A 23,647-nucleotide genomic window follows, 5' to 3' on the forward strand; every position below is an offset into this window, starting at 1 on the left:
CAGCAGCCAGGTCTCTACTGTGTGCCCGAATTGTCCTGGGTAATGGGGATGCAGTGGGAACAAGTCAGATGTAAACCCGGCCCTTGAAGGTTTTAGGAAACTCACACATGCACAAAGTTAGAGAGTAACATAGCAACCGCCCCCAGGCACTCACAATCCTCTTTGATAGAACTAACATCCGGCCAGTCTTGTGGGTCTGCAGCCTCCCCCCAGATCCTGCCCACCACCATGCCACATCCTTGCAGCCTTGGAGAGTGGCTCCTCTGTCCGGCACGCTGTGGCTGGTGCCAGTTTGAGTCCTCCTCTGGGTGTGGTCACCCTGCTTGTCTCAAACGCGTCTCTTCTTCAGAGCTCATTTGTTTCAGTCAGGATTCACGTGAGATGGATGTATGTCTGGGTGGTGCCTGTGGATTTTAATTTATGGAGGTGTTGACTTAAAAAATGTTCACAACCCAGAAGCTGAGAGTTACGTTTAATTTGGTGGGAATTTTTAGGACTTCAAGCCCAGGAGACAGTATCTCAAGTGACCCCGAGAGAACTGCTCCAAGGAGGCAAGGAGAGAGCCAGGTTATATAGAGGTTTTGCAACAAAGGGCAGATAGTCTGGTCATCAAAAAATTATTTTTAATTAAAAACAGATAACCCAAGTTAAGGAACTTAGTGCTTTTCTGTGTATGGGAAGATGCAAGTCTGGGCTCGGTGGAATCATCCCTTTGATATGCCCTCAGCTATCTGGGGCCGCTTCCTGGGTTTTTCATGTCCTGAGTTTCCTCTGGGCTCAGTGGTAGTAAGTGGCTGCAGTCTGATGGCTGCTAGATGGCAGGTATTTTCCTTCCTGAGTTCCCTCAGGGCTCACACACGGAGGGCTGCAATCTCTGATGGCTGTGACATCCTTGTTTACTGATATGGCAGAAAATGCTCCATCTTTCAGAGGTGACAGTGATGGCAGGGGAGCTAAGGCCAGAGAAGGATGCTCTATCAATCACAGTCCCCCAGAGGAGGGACCACTGGGTGCCCAGGAGGCAGAGAGGCTAGGAGAGGGGGTGGAGCTTTATGGGTGTTTCCATGGCGATGAGCAGACACAGGGCTGGACAGTGTGGATGGTGAGGGCTCTGCGCTGTCGGTGTCTCCTGCCCCCTGGTCCCTACCCTGGTGATTAGGGCGGGAACAGTGGCAGGAGTATGAGAGTCCACAGAAAAAGTGTGGGCTCTGATCTGCCAGTGGGACAGGAACAAGCTATCTACTGTCTCCAGGAATTAGCCAGCCCTGGTCAGCAGGAGGCATCCTTTCCTACCAGCAAGGCCCCTGAGATATCAGACCTTCATAGCATACAAAAACCAAAAAACCAGATGGATACACACATTGTATTCAATGGTCTTATTGAGGGTAATAATATTGTTGATGCTATTTTGAATCAATTGTACATAAAAGAATGAAACAAAAAATTATACTACTGTGCCACATATACTGGATGTGCCACATGCGTCTTGGTTTTGGTTTTTCCTTGCTGACGTTGCTGCCCTTGGTGGCAGCTCAGCCCCAGGAGTGGGTGTGCTCTGTACTTCTCGCGACCTGTCCAGGCACCTGAACGAGCTGACCTTCTGTGCCTGCCTTAGGTCCTGAGCTCTCATCTGTGTTAACGACACTTCCCTGATCACTTTGCTTCTCCCCTGTGCTTGCTCCTCTGCTGGCCTCTTCTCACCGGGACGTGTGGATCTGAGGTTCCTGTGTTGTTATGGGCTTCCCAAGACGATGTGCCCGAGGGTCACAGCAGTTGCCACAAAAGCTTGGCTGATCTGTATTCACTAGGGTTTACACACTCAGGGTCAGTTTTCTGATCCTGTTGTTTCTTCTGCATTTATTAGCACGTGATTCTTTAAAAATGAAGAACATTTACTCATGAGCTGTTTGATTATCCTCAGTGAACGCTTGATTCTTTTCATTTCTTTATCAAGTTTCAGGACTGGATCCACCAAGGGGATGAGCCTGAGGTTACCTCCTGCTTCCTGGTGACTTGGCCCACACCCTCCTAGCATATTCCTGCCTCATACACAGATGTGGCATTTTTCAGAAGCTCTAGTTTCTCTCAGCAGGAAGTGGGTTTTCCAGCCTGTAATCCGGGTTGTCTCTGGCCCTGTGACTTTCCAAAAGACAGAGGTGGAAGATGTTTTTTAGAAAAATGGAAACAAATTCTGACTTCATATGGATATTTCCAATTCACTTAGTCCTTTGATTTTTACATTTGTGTCTCTTTTCCTTTGATTTTGGAAACTCTAATGACAGTAGTATAATTTTTTGTTTCATTCTTTTATGTACAATTGATTCAAAATAGCATCAACAATATTATTACCCTCAATAAGACCACTGAATACAATCTAAGGTTTCTTTAGCGGTTTCTGCGGTGATCTTGTCCTTGGATTACATCCCACTAGTGTGTGTGTGCATGCGTACTCAGTCACTTCAGTTGTGTTTAACTCTTTGCGACCCTATGGACTGCAGCCTGCCAGGATCCTCTGTCCATGGGATTCTCCAGACAAGAATACTGGAGTGGGTTGCAATGCCCTCCTCCTGACCCAGGGATTGAACTTGTGTCTCCTGCATTGCAGGCGGATACTTCACCACTGAACTACCAGAGAAGCTGTATATCCTGGTGGCTCAGAGGATACAGAATCCACCTGCCATGCGGGAAACCTGAATTCCATCCCTGGGTTGGGAAGACCCCTTGGAGGAGGGCATGGCAACCCACTCCAGTATTCTTGCCTGGAGAATCTCATGGGCAGAGGAGTCTGATGGGTGCAGTCCATTGGGTCGCAAAGAGTTGGGCATGACTGAGTGACTAAGCATAGCACACAGCACTGATATATAGTCAAATATGTGTTTTCTCCTCACCTGGAATAGTTCTTTGCTGTGTGATCATGCTACCAGCGAGGTTATAATTAGGTTTAATTTAGTTTGGTTTTGATTTTTAGGCATCGCTGTGTTAAATTAATTTTTCTTTTTAAGTACATAAAATATTGGTATGGTTCCATCCCACAGTGGAGACTCTGAGACAAGATACTTGGATACTGCCAAGTATCTGCAGGGCCAACATACTGCCCTGCCCCACCATCTCTCCCACCCCATGCATTTAGGCATCTGTGCTGTGTCTGGGGTTGCCTCTCCATTGTTTTTGGAGACCAGGAGCAGATATGTACATGTGACTGTTTATTATTGAAGAGTATGCCTCAGTGGGGGCTTCCCATGTGGCTCAAGTGGTAAAGGATATGCCTGCCTTTGTAGGAGATGCAGTCAGGAGACAGCAGGTTCGGTCCCTGGGTCAGGAAGATCCCTTGGAAAAGGAAATGACAACCTGTCATTTCCCAGTACTCTTGCCTGGGAAATCCCATGGACAGAGGTGTCTGGGAGGCTACAGTCCACGGGGACACAAAGAGTTGGGCACAACTTATTAACTGACTGACTGAGCCAGCCTCTCTGGGACCCGTTGTTTTCCCACTGATTGCCAGATACCGTGCAAAGTTAGTATGACTCAGCCAGTTGGGTTTTGGATGCAGTCACCTGGGGATCAGGTGCAGTCGCTGGGTCGTTTCCAGCTCTCTGTCCGCACCTCTCTTTCCCCTGGGGGTGCCACCAGGTCCTGGGAGCTTCCTTGCCTTCCTAGAATCCAGGTGCAGCATGGGGTCCACCTGATGGCCTCTGGCCTCTCTGAACTTCCGTTTCAGAGTCACCCTCAGCCCCAGAGAGGTTTGGACATCTTTGGGTTCTGAAATTGCAGTGGGTCTTCCTGATCCCACTGAATTTTCTGCTTCTTCCCAGGCCTGGGGCCAGTGGGGCAGGCTCACAGAGCCTTTGAGCTTGAGGATCTCTGCCGTCCTCTCTGGCAGGGCCAATCAGGTCCAGAGTTGACCTGCGAGCCTGCAGAACATGTCTGGAAACCAAAGCGTGAGACCCTCCTCCCTGGATCCCCCTGCAGCTCCTCTGCTGCTCTGAGGGGGCTCTGTCTGTCATGTCCCTGTCACTCCTGTCCCTTCTGAGCCAGCTCCTCCGGCCCTCCCCCTCCATTTTCTTTCTTGCTTTGGCTGGGAAACAGCTGTTCAGCTGTCACGCTCCTGCTGGGGAACTCCAGGAGCCGGCTTTCATTAGTTACAGGGAAGGTGTTGTAATCTAAAACACCCAAAGCAACGGAAAAAACCTTTTTTGTCTCTTAAGTTTATTAACCAAAGCCGGTACAGTTGAGATAAAAAAAAAACCAAGGCGATGGGTTAGCATTTCACTTCCCTAGTCTGTTCTGGGCTGTGTTGGCTGCCCTGCGGTGGAGCCAGCCTGGAAGGGACCACCTCAGGATGGTCACCAAGAACACGTGTGTCACTGACTGACTGTAATTATCCTCCCAGTCCTGACTGTGTCGACGGGTCCAGCTGAGGATGGCTCTTCTCTAGGAAGCTCTCCCCAGAACACGGTGGACCTGTGAGCCTGTGGCCTGGATGTCACCTGCTAGATGCTCTCGTCCTCCCTTGGAGAACCCCCACGCTGGGCAGGGAGGGTCACTCCTGAGGCTTGCTGCGGCACCACTTGCCTTCATCTTCATTTACACCTTGTTATTCCAACGCCTCCTGTCCTGAGGGTCAGGCCATCAGAGAGCCTCCCCAGCCCCACAGAGACTCCTCTTTCCGTGGCGGCCACTCTGAGCATCTGTGTCACAGGGGACAATCAGGCTCACATGGTGGCCGTTTGGGGCAGCCCCACCCATGGCCTCTGATTTTCCTTCGAATCTGATGGTACAGCTGCCTCTTCTGACCAGCCTATCGAATTTATGGTCCATTCACTTACACACACACACACGCACACCTGTCCACACCTTCCAGTCTGGGGACAGTTCTGTCAGGGACACACAGAAATAAACCGGAGGCTGGGATCATGGGGCCTGGAGACGGCCAGGAACACGAGCTGGGGGATGCAGGGACGTCCACGGTCACCCACACTCATGCCCCAGGGGGATGCTGATGGATAGGGATGCCTGTCATACCTGAGGTCCCCAGAATCGGGGCTTGGTGACCTTGAGGAATCTTCTGCAGGAGCGGTGCCTAAGTGGAGTAGGTTCTGTCACTTCTGTGGGCTCCTCAGAGGGAGGGGTTTAGCTCCCCAGATGGACAGCTGGGAGGAAGGCTGGACGAGTTTGGGATTCATGAGCTTTCCGCTAAGGGTCTCTGTGCCCAGGGAACGGTGGAACCTGGCAGTGGACCTTCGTCTCATCCTGGGCCCTTGGGTCCGGTGAAGGTAGCCTGAATGTGGAGGTGGGGAGGGGATGGGGGAGGGAGCTGTGCCTCAGTGGTCTACACCACGTGTCCTGGCAGTGAAGAGACAGGTGGGGGCGGACATGCTAGAGATTCCGGAAGAGAGCCCAGTGCTGCCTGCTGGCTTGGAGAAGGCTGCCTGCCAGAAGCCTGGCCCTTGGCTCCATGATGTGGACATCTGCACCTGGCTGGCCCTGGGCTCCCCGACTCTGTTAGCCGCAGCATAGTCTGCCCGTGGGACACTGGGAAATCCCTTCTGCAGATGAGGAGGCAGGTGTCTGATGGATGAGTGACTGCCCCTGGTCACTTGAAGGCTGAGTGGCCAGATCCTGGACCTCCCTGAGGCCAGCTCCCTGATCACAGCAGGTACCTTCATGGCTCAGGCTGAGGCAGACCCAGTCACTGGGCTTTCCCAGAGCCCTCCCAACAGGGGCAGCGTCCCCTCTCCTCCTCCTCTTTGACTGAATGTCCCCGTGGGAGGAGTGGGGCACTGAGTCATCTGCACAGAGGATGCCCCCTCCACTGATGCCTGGATCACTGCTCTGGAGAGTATCGGGATGCTGGCCCTGGTCTGTCCCCCACCCCTCTGCCTGGTGGAGAGTGTCCTGCGGCAGTGCATGGGTGGGGAAGGCTGAGAATTCCTACCCCAGGGCGCTGAGAATTCATAGCATTTGAGAAAACCTGCAGGAGGCAACTTGTTTGTAAGAAAATGAAGAGCAGAACTAAATATAATTTATAGAGTGTGTTCTCAGAGTGGGCTCAGTGTAGCTCTGGGCTTCCAGACCATCTGGGGGCTGTGAGATGTGTCTCATCCAAGGACAGTGGTGTGAGGCCCGTCTCCTTCACAGACGTCCTCCAGGAGAGACCATGGAGTGAATGGTGGAACATAGAATCAGCTGGAACAGACAGAACAGAATAGAATCAGAACATGGAACACAGTAAACAGCTGTCTTCTGAAGACAGATGCCGAGACTGGCAAAAGGGAGAACAAAGCCTTGCTTCTCACAGTGGCTGTTTTGGAAAGTGTCATAATTTTTCATAAAATTTGTTACATACTCTTGTTAATACATAATGGATTGGCTACTGTTACTTTATTTATTTATTTTTTTAAATTTTATTTTATTTAACTTTACAATATTGTATTGGTTTTGCCATATATCAACATGAATCTGCCACAGGTATACACGTGTTCCCCATCCTGAACCCTCCTTCCTCCTCCCTCCCCATACCATCCCTCTGGGTCGTCCCAGTGCACCAGCCCCAAGCATCCAGTATCGTGCATCGAACCTGGACTGGCGACTCGTTTCATATATGATATTATACTTATTTCAACACCATTCTCCCAAATCATCCCACCCTCTCCCTCTCCCACAGAGTCCAAAAGACCAGAAAGAAAAGCACCAATACAGTATACTAACGCATATATATGGAATTTAGAAAGATGGTAACAATAACCCTGTATACGAGACAGCAAAAGAGACACTGATGTATAGAACTTTATTTATTTTTAATGGTTTTTGTTTTCTTTATTAAAGTTCTTCAAGGTTAGTGGAAAAACACATAAATAAAATCCATAAATAATCCAACACTCTAACTTGAATCAACAGTTTTCCCCTCCCCACGGACGATGCTGTCTTCAGAATTTGTATCATCTGAAGCAGCACTAATCTGTTTCACTTCCTTTTTTCTTCCAACTCTCCCCACTTTGGGGTCCTAGTGAACAGCAACATGTTCCATGGAGGGAGGAGGAAGGGAAGAGGGTCGTGTATTACTTTATATGCATTAATACATTTTTAAAAAGGCTTTTCAGTCGTAGCTTCTTTTTTTTTTTTAATTTTATTTTTAAACTTTACATAATTGTATTAGTTTTGCCAAATATTAAAATGAATCCGCCGGAGGTATACATGTGTTCCCCATCCTGAATCCTCCTCCCTCCTCCCTCCCCATACCATCCCTCTAGGTCATCCCAGTGCACTAGCCCCAAGCATCCAGTATTGTGCATCGAACCTGGCAGTCGTAGCTTCTTATGTGGCAATATCCATAGCTCTAACCTACTTACACGAAAACTTGTTGAGGTCCTCAGTTATTTACGGGGTATAAAGGGGTGTTGAAAACAAAATGTCCCAGAAATGCTGTTTTAAGGCTCTCCTTGTATAAAGCTGACAGTCACCATCATCATCATAGCCGGCCCCGATGGGTTGGTGCAGGATGGATGGTAGCAAGCGTCTCCTGTGTCTCTCTGTCCTCAACTGGAGGGCGAGGTGGGGCCAGCATTCTTCCTGTTGTGTAAATGTCTGAGGAGACCTTGTGTGGTATAGGATGCCTTTCTGAGGTGTTCCTGGGAGTGGTGAGGTCGGGGTGCAGACCCTGGCTGGTGATCCTTTGGGGAGAGCTGCTCACATGACCTGTGGACCTCGACTCTGGGTTAAGCTATGGGGCACTCACAGGCGTGTGGCCTGGCCCTTCCTGGGGTGGGCAGGGGTCTAGCATGTTCCAGAAGAGCCATCACATGATGATTTGAGTTGGTGGTCAGACTGTCCCAGCCCCTCTTGGGAGAGAGGACCCCTCCCTGGGGAGAGGAGCTGGCTCCCGGGCGTGGGGTGGCCTCCTGACCTTGAAGGATCTGTGGGTTTGGCCCTGGTGAACTGAAGGGCGGGAACGGTGGAGGGTGTGGGGCAGTGTGGGGTGCCCCAAAGTGACCCTAGTCCCAGCCATGGGGAATGCCTGCACTCTAGAGGTGCCCTGACTGTGGGGGGCGGTTTGCCTGGACCCTGGTCTAGGTTGTGCCTCCAGCTCAGCCTCTGGTGGCAGAGGAGCAGGTGCTCTGGTGGCCCCGGGTATATTGCTGACTTGCCCTTTGCCCTCTCGTCTGAAGGAGAACCACTGCCGCCGCATCAAGATCCTGGGAGATTGCTACTACTGCGTGTCTGGCCTCACTCAGCCCAAGACTGACCACGCCCACTGCTGTGTGGAGATGGGCCTGGACATGATCGACACCATCACGTGAGTGCCCTGTGCTTACCCCGCCCCACTGTGTGGCCTGCCTTGTCCTGGCCAGTGTGTCCAAGGTGGGTCATCTGTGTCGTGGCTGCAGGGACCTGCTTCTTGGCGAGGTGCTGGGTGAGGCGCCCTGCCTGCACTGCGGAGCTCTGCCTCTGGGAGTCCCTACTGTATATTTTGTTGGGGCTGCGTCTTTTTGTCCTTGGTGATCCCAGGTATTGTCAGCTGTGTGTTGTTGCTGTTGTTGTCGCTCAGTCATGTCCAACTCATTATGTCCCCATGAACTGCAGCATGCCAGGCTTCCTTGTCTTTCACTATCTCCCTGAGTTTACTCAAACTCATGTCCATTGAGTTGATGCTGTCCAACCATCTCATCCTCTGTCATCCCCTTCTCCTCCTGCCCTCAATCTTTTCCAACATCTGGTTCTTTTCCAATGAGTTGGCTCTTCCCATCAGGTGGCCAAAGTATTGGAGTTTCAGCTTCAGCATCAGTCCATCCAGTCAATATTCAGGGTTGATTTCCTTTAGGATTGACTGGTTTGATCTCCTTGCAGTCCAAGGGACTCTCAAGAGTCTTCTCTAACACCACAGTTCAAAAGCATCAATTCTTTGGCATTCAGCCTTCTTTATGGTCCAACTCTCACATCTGTATATGACTACTGGAAAAACTATAGCTTTGACTGTATGGCCCTTTGTTGGCAAAATGATGTCTCTGCTTTTTAATACACTTACTTGGTTTGTCATAGTTTTTCTTCCAAGGAACTGTGCGTTAATCTGGTCAAAAGAAAGAACCTTCCTAGCTTAGCTAGATGAGATGCTCAGGGAGTTGATTGTGGGAAAGTGTTAGTCCCTCAGTCGTGTCTGACTCTTTGTGACCCTATGGACTGTAGCCCACCAGGCTTCTCTGTCCATGGAATTCTCTAGGCAAGAATGCTGGAGTGGGTACCCATTCCCTTCTCCAGGGCATCTTCCCCACCCAGGGATTGAACCGAGTCTCCTGCTTTGCAGGCGAATTCTTTACTGTCTGAGTGACCAGGGAAGCCCTGGTTGTGGGAAAGCTTTGGCGCAAATCTGGCTGAATCCCAGTTGAAAAGGAATCGCGTGCGCTAGCCCATGAGGCCAGATATCCAGGCGTCAGGTGTCCTCTGGGGAGAGAGGCTTAGATGGAGCTGGTCTTTCTGGAACACTGGGAGGCTTGCCTGCTGGTTTCTAAGCCGCTCTGTCTCCTCACAGTCCTCGTCAGGGCCTGGGATGAGGCGGTACGGGGCCTTCTGTCTGGCTAAGGAAGGTGTGGAGCTGGGAGGGTGAGATGGTGGGTGGCGCATAGATTCACATTTCAGCTTCTCAGCAGCGTGGAGAGATGGCTTTGGCTCAGTGCATGGGGTTACCAGGGCCTGGTGTGGTCTCACACTTGGGAAAAGAGACTTAATAGCACAAGAATGGAATGAGACAGGGGTGAATGGCAGGCTTGCTGCACCATCCCTGTGAGGCGGATTGCAGGGTCCACACACTGTGTGTAAAAACAGGGTGCTCAGCACGCTCAGACTGCATGCTTGGTCTGAGCCCACTTCTCGGGAGACAGGACCTGCGTGTCAGCATTGCCTGGGCGAATTGAACCCCCAAGGGCTGCTCTGCCCAGAGAGCCCATGGCAGACCTCAGGTGATTTCAGCATGCAGCCCTTGCTCTGGAAAAAGAAGCTGAACTGGGGGAGAGGCTGGTTGTTGACCGTTGTGTTCTCTGGGGAGGCCACAGGTGCCCCTGTGTGGTGGGCACGGCACCGTGAGTGACCAGGAAGCAGCAGAGGCGGCAGTGCTGAGATGTCCCTGGCCGAGGCCACAGAGAGGTCTGCTGCAGGCCTGGGGACCTTTGAGTGGACAGAGGAAGTCCAAAAGCAGGAGGGATGGTTTGCATGGTTATGAAATTCCTAAAGCACCTCCTACAGATCCCGTGTGTGGTGATACGGATACTCAGGATCTGGAATATTCTTGTCCTCCTGTGGTATGTTGGACCACTGTCGTCAGCTCCCTTTTCAGGCTGATGCTCTGCTGGCGGTGTATCCACCAGGATCATCTCGAAACAGGGCAGTGTATTCTGACCCTTGTGAGCACAGGACCAACTTATGTGGGTCAAGCATTTGATATCGCAGGATAGAGAGGAGTGTAGTAAGAAATTCATAAAAACCGAGGAAGAAATCTCTGCCAGGGTAGGTGAGCAGCCTGACCAGCTCTGACTTGTGTGAGAATGGAGGGGTCGAGGGTCTCCTTGGATGGCAGGTGGGGAACGATATTGTTTTCCGCTTGGTAGAAAGTTCATTTCTATGGGGAAAACAGATGAAAAGATTTTTCATGTTCCGTGTAAAAGACAAAGCAAAAAGTACTGCCTTGAATGTGGAGACACAGGGCTTCCAGGGACAGAGGAGCCTGATGGGCTGCAGTCCATGAGTTCACAAAGAATTGGACATAACTGAGCAACTGAGCAGAGAGGACTCTTACCCTCCCAGGAGAGTGGCAGTGCCTAAGACTGGTGCCCTGAGGGCCCTTGGGCTCCTGCTTTGGGGCATCTGGACCCTGTCTGCTCTCAATAACCAAATCAGATCCTTCTGTCAGACTTGTGGACCTAATTAAGGTGTGCAGTACATTCTTTTTTTTTCCAATAAAATAGGGAGAATTTATTTTTTTTAATTTTATTTTATTTTTAAACTTTACAAATTGTATTAGTTTTGCCAAATATCAAAATGAATCTGCCACAGGTATACATGTGTTCCCCATCCTGAACCCTCCTCCCTCCTCCCTCCCCATACCATCCCTCTGGGTCGTCCCAGTGCACTAGCCCCAAGCATCCAGTATTGTGCATCGAACCTGGACTGGCAACTCGTTTCATACATGATATTATACATGTTTCAATGCCATTCTCCCAAATCTTCCCACCCTCTCCCTCTGCAACAGAGTCCATAAGACTGTTCTATACATCAGTGTCTCTTTTGCTGTCTCGTACACAGGGTTATTGTTAGCATCTTTCTAAATTCCATATATATGCGTTAGTATACTGTATTGGTGTTTTTCTTTCTGGCTTACTTCACTCTGTATAATAGGCTCCAGTTTCATCCACCTCATTAGAACTGATTTAAATGTATTCTTTTTAATGGCTGAGTAATACTCCATTGTGTATATGTACCACAGCTTTCTTATCCATTCATCTGCTGATGGACATCTAGGTTGCTTCCATGTCCTGGCTATTATAAACAGTGCTGCGATGAACATTGGGGTATACATGTCTCTTTCCCTTCTGGTTTCCTCAGTGTGTATGCCCAGCAGTGGGATTGCTGGATCATAAGGCAGTTCTATTTCCAGTTTTTTAAGGAATCTCCACACTGTTCTCCATAGTGGCTGTACTAGTTTGCATTCCCACCAACAGTGTAAGAGGATTCCCTTTTCTTCACACCCTCTCCAGCATTTATTGCTTGTAGACTTTTGGATCACAGCCATTCTGACTGGTTGCAATACACTCTTAAAAGAAACACCACAGATTAATTTTGTTGGTGTGATTTTTAATAATAATTTAAAGTTATACATATTGTTGGTTTTGGCCAGATGGCACCTGCCCATGGGAGGAATGGAGGTAGAGTGGGAAGTGCCTTATGTGCCCAGTGAGTGTGATGCCTGGCTTGGGTTTGCCCCTGCAGAGCTGTGACCCCGGCCATATTTCCCCATCTGTAAAATGGGAGTGTCGGCTTCATGACATCCAGGGCTCTGAGTGAGGCTGGACTGGCAGAAATCCAGGGCAGTGGAACCCACTCTTGGCCTCTACTTCTGGGCTCTGCGGCCTGATGGTCGGGCTAGACCTTGAAGGTTCCGGGGAGATTTCTCCAGGACTCCTTTTTTCTCTCTCTCTCTCTCTAGGACTCCTGGTGGCGTCATGCTGCTTGGACCTATGTCCTTGACCCTAAGTCCTGTGTCCCATCCCCAGGGTACCCAGGCTTGAGCCTGCCCTCCCCTGCCCCCCACCGGAGGGTGTGCTGCCCACGTGAGATCTGTGCCACCACTCTTTCCCACACCCCAGCACCAGCTTTCCTTCATCAGGCCTTGAATATTATTACGTCAGTCCTGAGGAACTGCTCCTCTGCAGCCGTGTCTGGTACATGAACACTTCCTAGGGTTCAAGCCATCAGTCTCCAGATTCAGGTGTTCCTGAGTGGGTTGGGGCTTCCTGCCCAAGGAAACAGATGGGCCCCCTGTCCCATCCTTAAGCTGGTGCTTCAGTTTCCTCGCATCCCTGATTTTCTCTGCTGTGAAACGAGCTGTTGTGAGAATTAAATGGGATCCCAGGTTAAATGGGCTGGCAGGGAAGATGCTGGATCCCCAGGCACTGCAGACATCAATTCATCAAGTCTCCCCTTCCTAGAAAGGAGTGGCTCAGGGTGAGCCAGCGGGGTGGCTTCTGTCCCTGGGGCTCTGGAGCATCTTGATTCTGTGCATGTGCAGGACAGGGTTTGTCCACCTCACCGGGAGCGCTTCGACCATCACAGGAGTTAGCCAATCACAAGTCAGACCTCCAGACATACAAGTGCCGTTTTGCTAAATTCTTAATCCAAACATGGCTTTGCTTGCAGTCTGGGTATTTTTAGTTCACTATAACAAGTAGAAGTAAATGGCGTGTGCTCTTCTTTCCCCGACCCATCTTTGAACTGGTAAGGGCCAGCTTGCCTGTGCTCAGGTCATGGGTAGACCTGGCATACCCAGCTGGAGTGGAGGTCGAATGCGAAGGATGCTCAAGTGGCAAAAGTCATTTCTGATGGTTCTCGAGGCCCCATTCCCCGCTCCTCAATTTTCTCAGTTCTTGGTAAATGTTCCTCAGTGAGACAGTCTTTTTTTTTTTTATACAATTAAAAAATTACAGTATAGTTGTTTACTATTGTGTTAGTTTCAGATGTACAGTGAAGTGATTCAGTTATACATATGTGTATATTCTTTTTCAGGTTCTTTTCCCTTATAGGTTATTACAAGATATTGAGTATGGTTCCCTGTGTTACACAGTAGGTCCTTGTTGGTGATCTAGAGTGAGACAGTTCTTTTTTTTTTTTTTTTTTAATTTATTTATTTGACTGTACCAGGTCTTAGTTGCAGCGTGTGGGATCGAGTTCCCTGACCAGGGATCAAACCCAGGCCTCCTGCATTGGAAGCAAGGCGCCTTAGCCAGTGGACCACCAGGGAAGTCCCTAGAGTGAGACAGTTCTTGAGGAAAGATTTATCTTAAGTGATTGTCCAGTTAACTGCACATCTGTTAGTGCAATTGAGAACCTGCTGGAAGGGATGACAGATGGAGTGAGTTGGTAGGGTGTCCTGGGCTGCCTGGTTGGTTGGAAGCTTGCGAAGGTCCTACATACCAGGGACCCCTGCAGGCCTCCTTGAGGGAGGTGGATGTGGGTCCCAGAAGTCCCCCTGCCCTCCTTCGATTGCTGCAACAGTAGAAATGCCTAAAATGCACAAAAACACCTTTTGCAAGTTTACTTATTTACATTTCCCAAATTGATTTCTTTTTGTGAATTAAAAATTAAAAAAAAAATTTTAGTTTTCTTATTTCGGTACCTTTAACTGGAGATTGGCAAATGAATGAAAAAAAGTTAAAACTGAAAAAAAATACACATTCAAAATATATTCAGCTAATTAGGTATTAAAGATACATGGACAGCCAGACTTTCAAGAAACCTTTATTGTAAGTTGGTGACATGCATACTTCTAAGATTCTCAGAGGTGAACACCAGGCTGCCCTGGACCCTGCATAGATGTATCTGATTCTGTGGTCTGGCCTCCTGAATGCAGAGGATGGTGAGCTAGGCTGGAGGGCCAGCCACGAAGGTGGCGTCTTAGCTCACCTTTGGAGCCCCTGGGTGCTATGGTTTTGGGGGACAGGCCCTTGGTGGATGAAGTGACCAGTAATGGGCAGAGCTGCTCCTGGTTAGAGGCCAGATTGAGGGGAAGGTTTGAGTGGAGGCTGCTTGGGCAGGGGGCTGTGGCCAGTGGGGGCGCCTGTAGCCAGGCAGTGGGTAAATGAGCAGTGCATAAGTGGAAGTTAGGGTGAGGGCAGGTGAGGGGGATGCTGACCTGGCAGGTGGGCTGGGTCCAGCAAGCCTGGTTCTTCTTGTGTTATTACTGACAAATGGGACTTTGTCAGTAGTGCTGACAAATCCTGGCCTCTGTGGAGCAGAGTGGCGGCAGCTCAGGGCCGAGCAGGTTTGCCATCGTTGTCCCCTCTTGCTGGAGTGCCCCGTGGAGCCTGTTAGTATCTCCACAGCCCATGCAATAGGAGCAGTGGGATGTGGGTGCTGAGGGGCACTAGAGTTGAGTTTGAATGCTTTCAGAGCCTGCGGGGGCTCATTCAGCCCCACGCTGTGTTGCACACAGTGAAACCGAGGCCAGAAGAGGGCAGAGGTCAGTGTGGTCAGTCGCCAGGTCAGATGGGGTTTCCCCAGAGGCCTTCATTTCTCTTAAACCACCTCCCCTGGCCCGTGCTCCCCCCACGCTCTGTCCTCCCTCTCCTGTGCCTCGACCACGCCCCCTCATCCTGTCCCTTCCTGGCTGCAGCCTCTAGTCCTTGGTCTGAAGACAGGACACTGGCATTGAAGCAGCTGAGTGTGCAAGAGCTGGGCTGGGGAGGCGGAGCTCTGAGGGCTCGGCCGGTGGGGCCCCCTGGGTGGATAAGTGTTCCCTTCTTTAACACTGCTACTCTTGTTCTGATGATCAATAAATTGTGAATCGTTAGTAGGGGCATCATTTATCAATAACCTGCTATGAAGAGATGATGGGTTTCAGAGTCTTTGGGGATTTTTAGCCATTTCCATCTGGCATTCCTGTTGGTGGCCAGCTCTGTCTTCCTTTCTGCACAGAACTGGCTGCTTTCGCTGTCAGAGGCCTGGTGAGCCAAAGCTTTGGGACCTTCCTTCTTTTTCACTCTCCTTGTGATGTTGTGGACTTAAGTTGTGTCCTGGTCACATTCATTTTGTTCCAGATGAAGATTCCCAGTCTCTTTATTCCAACATCACTCAAAGCTCCTCATTCTTTAATTTTTTTTTTTTTTTTTTAGTCCTTCAGGGTTTTTCTTTGGAGAACAGTGAGCTGGCGGTTCTCAGGAGCTGTGGGTGGGTGAGGGGAATGGAACTGTCCTCATCACGGGCCCGCTGTGTCCCCCAGTGTGGCTCGGCCTCCCTCCCTTCTTGCTCTGGAACTTCTAACACACCTGCTGTGCAGGGCCACCTTTGCACCCACCCAGGGTGGAGGGGCCAGGGGAGCCGTGACTGACCCCCTGCCCACCCTCACGCTTCCTTGCAATTCTGTCACTTGGAGCACTCCAAGCAGGCTTGATACTGCTTCCTCAACAATATGCTCTAAGACTGTTCTGCCTTTTGGGGAAAAGTGGAAAAAAAAAAAAAAGAAACGTGGCATCAGAGGGTCTCCCCGTGGCAGCGCTGTGTCTGCTGTGCTCTGACTTGTGATCACAGCCCATCATGTACCTCCCGCATCTCACTCCACTGTGGGCCTGGAGAGGCCCTGCAGGCATCTTCATGGCCCACAGGGGATTTCTGAGCCCTGCCCACCTACAGGTTGCCTTGATTTCTCTTTCCAAGAGCTTTAAAAACCATCTCCCGTTTCCTTGCCCAAATGCCTCCTCTGACACTGCCCTCACTTCCAAGGGTGGTCTCTTCTGGGGGCCTCAGGGCTTCAAGCCACCCTCTGCTGGAAGCTAGAGCCCAGGGACATGAGCGGCTGGGCGGGTGGAGCGCACACTGGCCCTGCAGTCTGACTTCAGCATCTACCCGTTGCGTCTTGTTTTCTCCCGTGAGTTGACTGTGGCACAATTTACGTCCCACAAAGTCCGCCTGTTGTTCGGACGGGTTTGCAGAGTCCTGGGACTCCCCACAGGATTAGCCTGCTTTCTCAGTCAGGGAACTTGGGGTCAAACCTTGACCATTCCTGGGGCTCCCGGGACCACGTCAGATGTTCCCCATGGCTCTTACGCTGGCCCCCGGGTAGGCAGCAGGCATGAGCACCCCTGATCAGGTTGGTGGTACACAGAGCAGGATCAGGGTCCTGGGACTGGGACCTTGGGCTTGTTTCCCTTCTGTGGCTGCCCTGGGTAAGGAGCGGGGAGGGGAGGTGCGGTGCCTCGTGAGCTGAGCAGTGGCCCTGGAGTTTGGGGGAGCCAGCCTGGAGGGACCCCGCCCACCAGAGGCCACAGCTCAGGGGTCAGGCTAATTAGGTCAGGAGACCACCGTCCCATCCAGGCTCCTGCTGTCCTGTGCTCATGGCACTATGGGAGCAGACTGCAGGGTCCCAGCTTCCGCCCTGTGTCTATGTTTGTTGCAGGTCCGTGGCTGAGGCCACTGAGGTGGACTTGAACATGCGTGTGGGGCTGCACACCGGCAGGGTCCTCTGCGGGGTCCTGGGCCTGCGTAAGTGGCAGTATGATGTGTGGTCCAACGACGTGACCCTGGCCAACGTCATGGAGGCTGCCGGCCTGCCTGGGTAAGTCCGGGATCCTGAGGGCAGGGGTAGGGGATAGTACATGGCCCTTCTGCTTGGAGGGCCTGGAAGCCTGGCCATCCTAGCCCCCATCGACAATTGGAGGGGCGTGTGCTGGGCTGACTGAGACTCCTGGGCTTCACGGAGAGCAGGCAAGCTGACAGGAGGCGGTGGTGACTGAGAGCCCCGTGTCTGCCTGGCTGGGAGCTGTCCAGAGTGCTGACTGCTGCTTCTCACTTCACTTTCTTTCTCAGACTTACACAGCGGAAAGCATTGTGGTTTAGCGCCCCACTAGGGAAATTAACAGATTTTCTTCTAGAATGAGGATGTGTTTCTTATTGGTCCGTGCACTTCTAATGCCTCCTAATTACAGTTGCCTGCCTTTGTCTCATTTTATTCAAACCATTCCACAGAGCCAAGGCATTGTATTGCTGTAAAAACATTAATCTGAGAGCTGAGCGGGTGCTCCCCTCCTTCCATGAGCGGTGGGCAGCAGGGGGATGATGTGATTGCAGGAAGGGGGCTCTGAGGGACACTCATCTCTCAGTCACACCCTCCTGCTTTCCTCCCCTTAAGGGGTTCGTGGGCTGTGCTCGCACCTGCTACCGGGCCCAGCTGTGGTTCCCAGGGGCTAGAGCTGAGTGTTAGACACTTGCACATGTGTGTCTGCTTTTGCACACTTCCTCCAAACTTCAGGGCAAAGCTCTGTGCCCTCTTCTGTGGCCCCTCTGGCCCTGGCTGCCTGTCCTCTGCCTGCCCCCAGGCATCCTGTTCTCACCCTAGAGGCCTGCTGTCCTCTGGGCCACATCTTTCCTCCTCCCTCCTGGCCTGACCTCAGTGGGGAGTGTAGAAACAGGGGTCCCCTTTCTGTGTGTTGAGGTCCTGAGCGTGGCTGAGGGCCAGGTGGCATCCGAGGCTGCTCAGCACGCTCTGGAGAGTGGCTTTGAAATCAGGAAAGGGAGGCTTATGGTTGTTGAGGAAGTAGCGAGCCTGGAGATTAGAATCCAACAGCAGAAAAAGAGAAAATCTTCCTCAAAGCCTCACTGCATCTGTCCCAGGAATGGCCACAGCATTTCTGCATGCTCAGTTGCTTCAATTGTGTCTGACTCTTTTTGACTCCATGGACTGTAGCCCTCCAGGCTCCTCTGTTCATGAGATTCTCCGGGCAAGAATACTGGAGTGGGTTGCCACGCCCTTCTCCAGGGGATCTTTCCAACCCAGGGATCAAACCCACGTCTCTTATGTCTCCTGCATTGGCAGGTGGGTTCTGTACCAATAGTGCCACCTGGGAAGCCTAGGGCATTTCTAAGTGAGCTCAAAAACCCTGGCATTGTTGTCTTCAACCAGGCTGCCTTTGAGCATCCCCCGGGGGGACCCTGGAAGGCACTGACTCCTCCCTCCCACACCCTGGCCTTCAGTGCTCCCCCATTCTGTTCTCTGCCCTTCAGAGCAGGGTCTCAGGGGGTCACTGTAAACACCTTCTCACTGTGTCTGCCCCCTCCCCTTCTGGCAGCTGTGCTCACAGCTGCTTGTCTGGCACAAAGTCCAGACCATCAGCCAGCAAGGAGGTGATAGGAGCTGCCCACCTCCATCCTCCCCTGCCTGCTGAGATCCCACGGGTCCTACCTGCTCTGCAGCTCCATGTTTAGGACAAGCACAGGGACTTCCCACCGTTAGGGAGCTCTTCACAGGCCCCCTCACCTGGCCAGGGCCTCTTTCAAGTTGGGGCTGACCTATAGCTCTGCTCCCCTGACTCCATCTACCAGACCCCCAGGAGGGGCCTCATCCCCCGTGCCCGCTCTCTACTTGGCTTCCTTCTTTCCTCTTCTTCTCCACCCCACCTTTCGGAGACACTCCTCTCCCCGCCCCCACCAAAGAAGGACCACCAGCCAGGAGCATGGTGATTACAGAGCGCCTGACGGGTACAGCGCTGTTCCTGGAGGGGAGTGTCGGCAGCAAAGACAGAGGCCCTGGCCCCAGTGGGGTTCACATACTTGGGGGCCACAGGGAGCACTCTGGGGAGTGCACAAGAGGGGAGCATGACACAGGGCTGGGGGGCCCTTTTTCATCAGTCAGACTGGGTCTTCCCAGGCACCGAGGTCAGTTAGGGACTCACAGGCCCTCGGGGGCACTGAAACTCTGGAACTCCACACTGAGCACAAGGAGGAGGGAGAATGAGAGTCCCTGAGAGAAGGGGAGCCAAGAGGCAGAAAGAGGAGCAGGGGAGGGGCAGGGTGGTGAGGAGGAATGCAGGGAATGCAGGCGTCAGGAGGAGGGCCTGGGGAGGAGGAGAGCCCTCAGCTGTGTTCAGTGCTGCACAATGAGGACCAGACATCAGATCAGCTGTGTGTGGCCAGAAGTGGCCTCAGCAGAGGGTTCCATGCACTGCGGGGTTGGGGGTACAGAGGAGGCAGAGCATTGCCATTCCCCCTGCAGGGCCTGACACTGGGCTGAGTCCTCCCGCCCTGGGGATTTTGGGGACAGACCACTGCCTGGGGAGAGGCCTCCTTCTCCGTCACTGTGCCGCCCTCTGCATCCTTCGTCATCCCTTCTGCATCCTGACACTTGCTTCCCTCCTCCCCTTCAATTCCCCTCTGGCCCCTTTTCCCCTCTGCCTGCAGCTCTCTCTGCTCTCAACCCTTCTTTGCACATGTTCCCCTCCCTCTGGGTCCCCCTAATGCTCCTCCCCACCTTCCAGCCCTCTGTGCTTGTGCCCCAGGGAACCTAAGTGGTCCTTCCAGAGCTTGCCCGTGGGGAGGGGATATCCCTGCCAGGACCCTGCAGAGTGTCAGCCCTGTGGGGGAGGCCCCGCTTTGACTCTGAGCAGGGATGTCCACGCCCTTTTCCACAGGAAGGTTCACATCACAAAGACCACCCTGGCGTGCCTGAATGGTGACTATGAGGTGGAGCCGGGACACGGACACGAGAGGAACAGTTTTCTGAAAACTCATAACATTGAGACCTTTTTTATTGTGCCCTCGCATCGGCGAAAGGTAGGCTTCAGAGCGCCTCCTGTGCAGAGTCTTCATTCTCCTCAGATCGCTGCTTCTCAGGCCCTGAGCTCTGCGGACTCGAGGGTGTTCCCACTGACCTTGTGTGCTGGGCCTGGCCTGCTGCACGTGTGGGGAGGGCTGAGGGGGAGGGGCGGGGAGGGAAGTTGGAGTTGGGGCCCTGGGGTCCTTAAGGGCTGGGCCGTCTGAGTCCTCCCGCACCTCCCTGGGCCTTTGCTGTCTCTCCTGCAAATTAGGTTTGAGAACCTTCTGCAGGAAGTCAGTGATGGATTGTACTGTGGATCAAGGGGTGCTGTGCACAAAGGAAGGTTTGTGACCATCCTGTGTGGGCACTAAAGGCCACTCCACCCTGGGGAAGTGATCTGGACATGGTCAAGGGTGACTGAGCCACTTCCAGGCTCAGGCGAGGGCGCAGGGCTCAGGCGAGGGCACAGGGCTCAGGCGAGGGTGCAGGGCTCAGGCGAGCGTGCAGGGCTCTGGCGAGGGCGCAGAGCTCAGGCGAGGGCGCAGGGCTCAGGTGAGGGTGCAGGGCTCAGGCGAGCGTGCAGGGTTCTGGCGAGGGTGCAGGGCTCAGGCGAGGGTGCAGGGCTCAGGCGAGGGCGCAGGGCTTATGCGAGGGCGCAGGGCTCAGGCAAGAGTGCAGGGCTCTGGCGAGGGTGCAGGGCTTATGCAAGGGTGCAGGGCTCAGGAGAGGGTGCAGGGCTTAGGCGAGAGTGCAGGGTTCAGGCGAGGGCACAGGGCTTATGCGAGGGCGCAGGGCTCAGGTGAGGGTGCAGGGCTAAGGTGAGGGGCGCTGGACACAAGAGGCTGTGGTACTCCTTCTGGACACAAGCAGGTCAGATGTGAGGGAGAGCTTTGGGTTTCGCTGTTCTGGTGCTTCCCTGGTCTAGCCCTCTCCAGGCTGGGATGCAACGCACCCATGTGGCATGGGGACCTTGGATGGTGTAGCACTGGCAAGGCGAGAGAAGTGGGGCTCAGGGAAGGACAGGTAGGGTGAGGTGAGCTGATTCCTGGAGAAGGCGAGTGAGTGTGCATGAGAAGGGCAGGTGTGAGGTGGACTGGAGGAGGGCCGGGTGAGAGGTTTGGTTGGCCAGCTCGGGTGAGCCTGGGAACAGAGGAGCAGAGGACGGGGCCCAAGGAGGGAGGCCTGGGAGCGGCTGCTTGGATGCAGGAGGTTCTGAGCTGTAGGAGGGAGCCTTGGGGCCCCACGTGGATGCCGCCCTGTCATGCAGAATTAAACTACAGCATCAGTCAGGGCTGTGCTTTGAGGATGAGCAGGATGATGTGGTTTGTACAATGAGCAGCCCCTTTGGAGAAATTTGGGGTGAAAAAGGGAGAGAAAAAGGCAAAAGGCAGAAGGGGAGGTCTACAGGAGTGACCCTGGTGGGCCGGTGGGTGACACTCACCAGCGTGGTGCAGACCTAGCTGGGTGATGTCCACACATCCACCCCGGGATTCAGGCATTGCTCTGGTTTCAGAGGCATTGGGTAGAGTTGAGAGCTGCATGTTTGGGGACTGGGTTGTGGTTCTGTTCCCTGGCGAGCAGCAGGCCTTGAGCTAGCTGCCTGTGACCCCTCTGCCCCATCACATTTGCGCTCCCCGCCCGAGAGGCAGGCCGTGCCTGTTACTCACAGCATATCTCTGTGCTGCATGTCTGCACAGATATTTCCAGGGCTGATTCTCTCAGACATAAAACCGGCCAAGAGGATGAAGTTCAAGACCGTGTGCTACCTGCTGGTGCAGCTCATGCACTGCCGGAAGATGTTCAAGGCCGAGATCCCTTTCTCCAACGTCATGACCTGTGAGGATGACGACAAGGTAGGCTGGCCCTGCTCCCGCGTGCCGGCCCTGCCGAATCCCCACCTGTCTGTCCTCCTAGTGCAGTCCTGCCATGGTCAGCTCCATCAGCCCCGCCCCTCATGTTTCATAGTCTCGTAAATGCTCTTTGGAGCTAGGCTGCTTTGCTTTCCTGCAGAAACCTTTTTATTATCTTGTATTTTTTTTCCCCCACAAGTTGACATTCCATGGATTTATCGGTGAATTCGAGCCCAGATCCCCCAGATGTTTAAATCTGTCCTCTGGATATTCACACGTCAGATGTTGTATTGCTGCTTCTGGGGACTCCTTCCCCCTCTGTCTGCACCCCAAGAGCCTCAGCGTGGTGTCACCACAACATTGTCCTTCACCTCTGTGGGGAGCATCTCTGACCATCTGCTCCCTCCCTCTCTGGCTCTCATATCAGAGACTCCCCTTCCTCGGTTAAGTCCCTCTAGTTGATGGTACATGGCCTCCAGGCTTGACAGAGGTTCCTTTTGGAGGTGTTCCTGCAGGGAAGCCTGGGTGCAGGACTTTCCATTTTTCTTCCTGGGTTGGTTTCTTCTTGAGTCACCTTCCGACCGTCTTTAGTCTTCTGCTGGAGTTGGCTGGGGCCTGGGGTGAAAGCATGGAGCTGAATGGGGAGGCACCACTGTGGCTAGGGGTGGTCCTCAGTGTCTGCCTCAACCACGCGGCCCTTGTATCCGTAACCCCCCTGATCCCTTCCCCTCCAGGGAAGACCCTGGTCCTCTGGGAGCCTGGGGTGAAGCCTTGTGCTCCATCACTTCATCAGTAGCTCTGAGCATACTCTTCCCAAGTCCTCTTGTCATTGGCCCTCCAGCCCCTGTCCTGCACCAATGGCTGCACCTTCTGAATATTCTCGCTTTCATCATCGTCTGTGTTCTTGAATCTGTCACTGACTGATTGCCTGTTTCCTGAGATTGCATTGCTGCCTTCTGCACTCTGGTTTTCTCTGCCTTGTGGGTTTTATGCCTTTAAAAGGAATTCCTTCACCACAGTTTCAGTGGCTTTTTAGGAAGAAGCAAAATCCTGCTGACTCTCACTTGTGGTGCCTTATTCTAGAGGGAGTTTTTGTGGTTTGATTACGGGCTTCTATTTGGGAAGACTTTATCTTGAAACGCAGTAAGAGCTCTGTTGATGGAGAAGTCTCCCAAGGAGATTGGTCTTTCCTCTGCCTGCCACGAGGGAGTCTTTAAACTAAATGCCCGACCTGTGGTTTCTAGATGTCCCAGGAGGCAGGCGCATGCATGCACATGCCTTTGGTGGAGAGTCAGGTCGAAGACAGGCCAGCGTCTTCACTGACCCCACTGCTTAGTCTCTCCTGGTCGTGGAGCCTCTCAGGGTCTGGGGTTCAGCCAGATGTCTATGACTTCACTGCCCATCTTGCTTGGGCCCTGGGTTTTCTGTGAGCCCCATGAGAGCGTGATGGCACCATTCCCTGGCCTGAATTCCTATTGACCTATTGTTTCTGGCCTCTGGTCATTTCCCTTACTTTTTTGTCAGTTCAGTTGTTCATTTCACAGTATGAGTGGGTTGATATATTTACCCAGAACATGTAACAGGAGCACTCTCAGGCTTTCCTGTTTGCCAGCTTGCCAGAGTAGAAATACTGACTTAATCGCTGTCTTCTTCCTGCAGCGCCCCCACCCCACCAACCCCCTTGACTCAACTTAACCCTCCAGAGATGGGACTGGGGGAGGGGAGTGAGGTGTACAATTTAAATACATGTCCAAAACCCAGTGTCAGGATAAATTTCCTACATGCGTGCTCAGTTGTGTCCAGCTGTTTGCAATCCCATGGACTGTAGCCCGCCAGGCTCCTCTGTCCATGGGAGTCTCCAGGCAAGAATAGAGGTTAATTTCCCACTCAGCTCCATGCTTTCACCCCAGGCCCCACCCAACTCCAGCAGAAGACTAAAGACGGTCGGAAGGTGAATCTGACCACCCAAGAAGAAAAATGGAAAGTCCTGCACCCAGATTGCCCTGCAGGAACA

The 23,647-nt window shown here is 52.6% G+C and overlaps 1 protein-coding gene across 1 annotated transcript in view; it reads left to right on the forward strand.

The window, feature by feature from the left end:
- Window positions 1-23,647, forward strand: part of ADCY1 (adenylate cyclase 1) — a 106,979-nt gene that overhangs the window by 37,427 nt on the left and 45,905 nt on the right. Inside the window, exons 5-8 of the mRNA XM_027539292.1 lie at window positions 8,166-8,293; window positions 16,652-16,810; window positions 19,659-19,800; window positions 21,481-21,636. Of these exons, the coding sequence (XP_027395093.1) occupies window positions 8,166-8,293; window positions 16,652-16,810; window positions 19,659-19,800; window positions 21,481-21,636 (585 nt within the window). The remainder of the gene's footprint in view (window positions 1-8,165; window positions 8,294-16,651; window positions 16,811-19,658; window positions 19,801-21,480; window positions 21,637-23,647) is intronic.

The sequence above is a fragment of the Bos indicus x Bos taurus genome, chromosome 4 (genome assembly GCF_003369695.1).
Source record: "Bos indicus x Bos taurus breed Angus x Brahman F1 hybrid chromosome 4, Bos_hybrid_MaternalHap_v2.0, whole genome shotgun sequence".
NCBI lineage: Eukaryota > Metazoa > Chordata > Mammalia > Artiodactyla > Bovidae > Bos > Bos indicus x Bos taurus.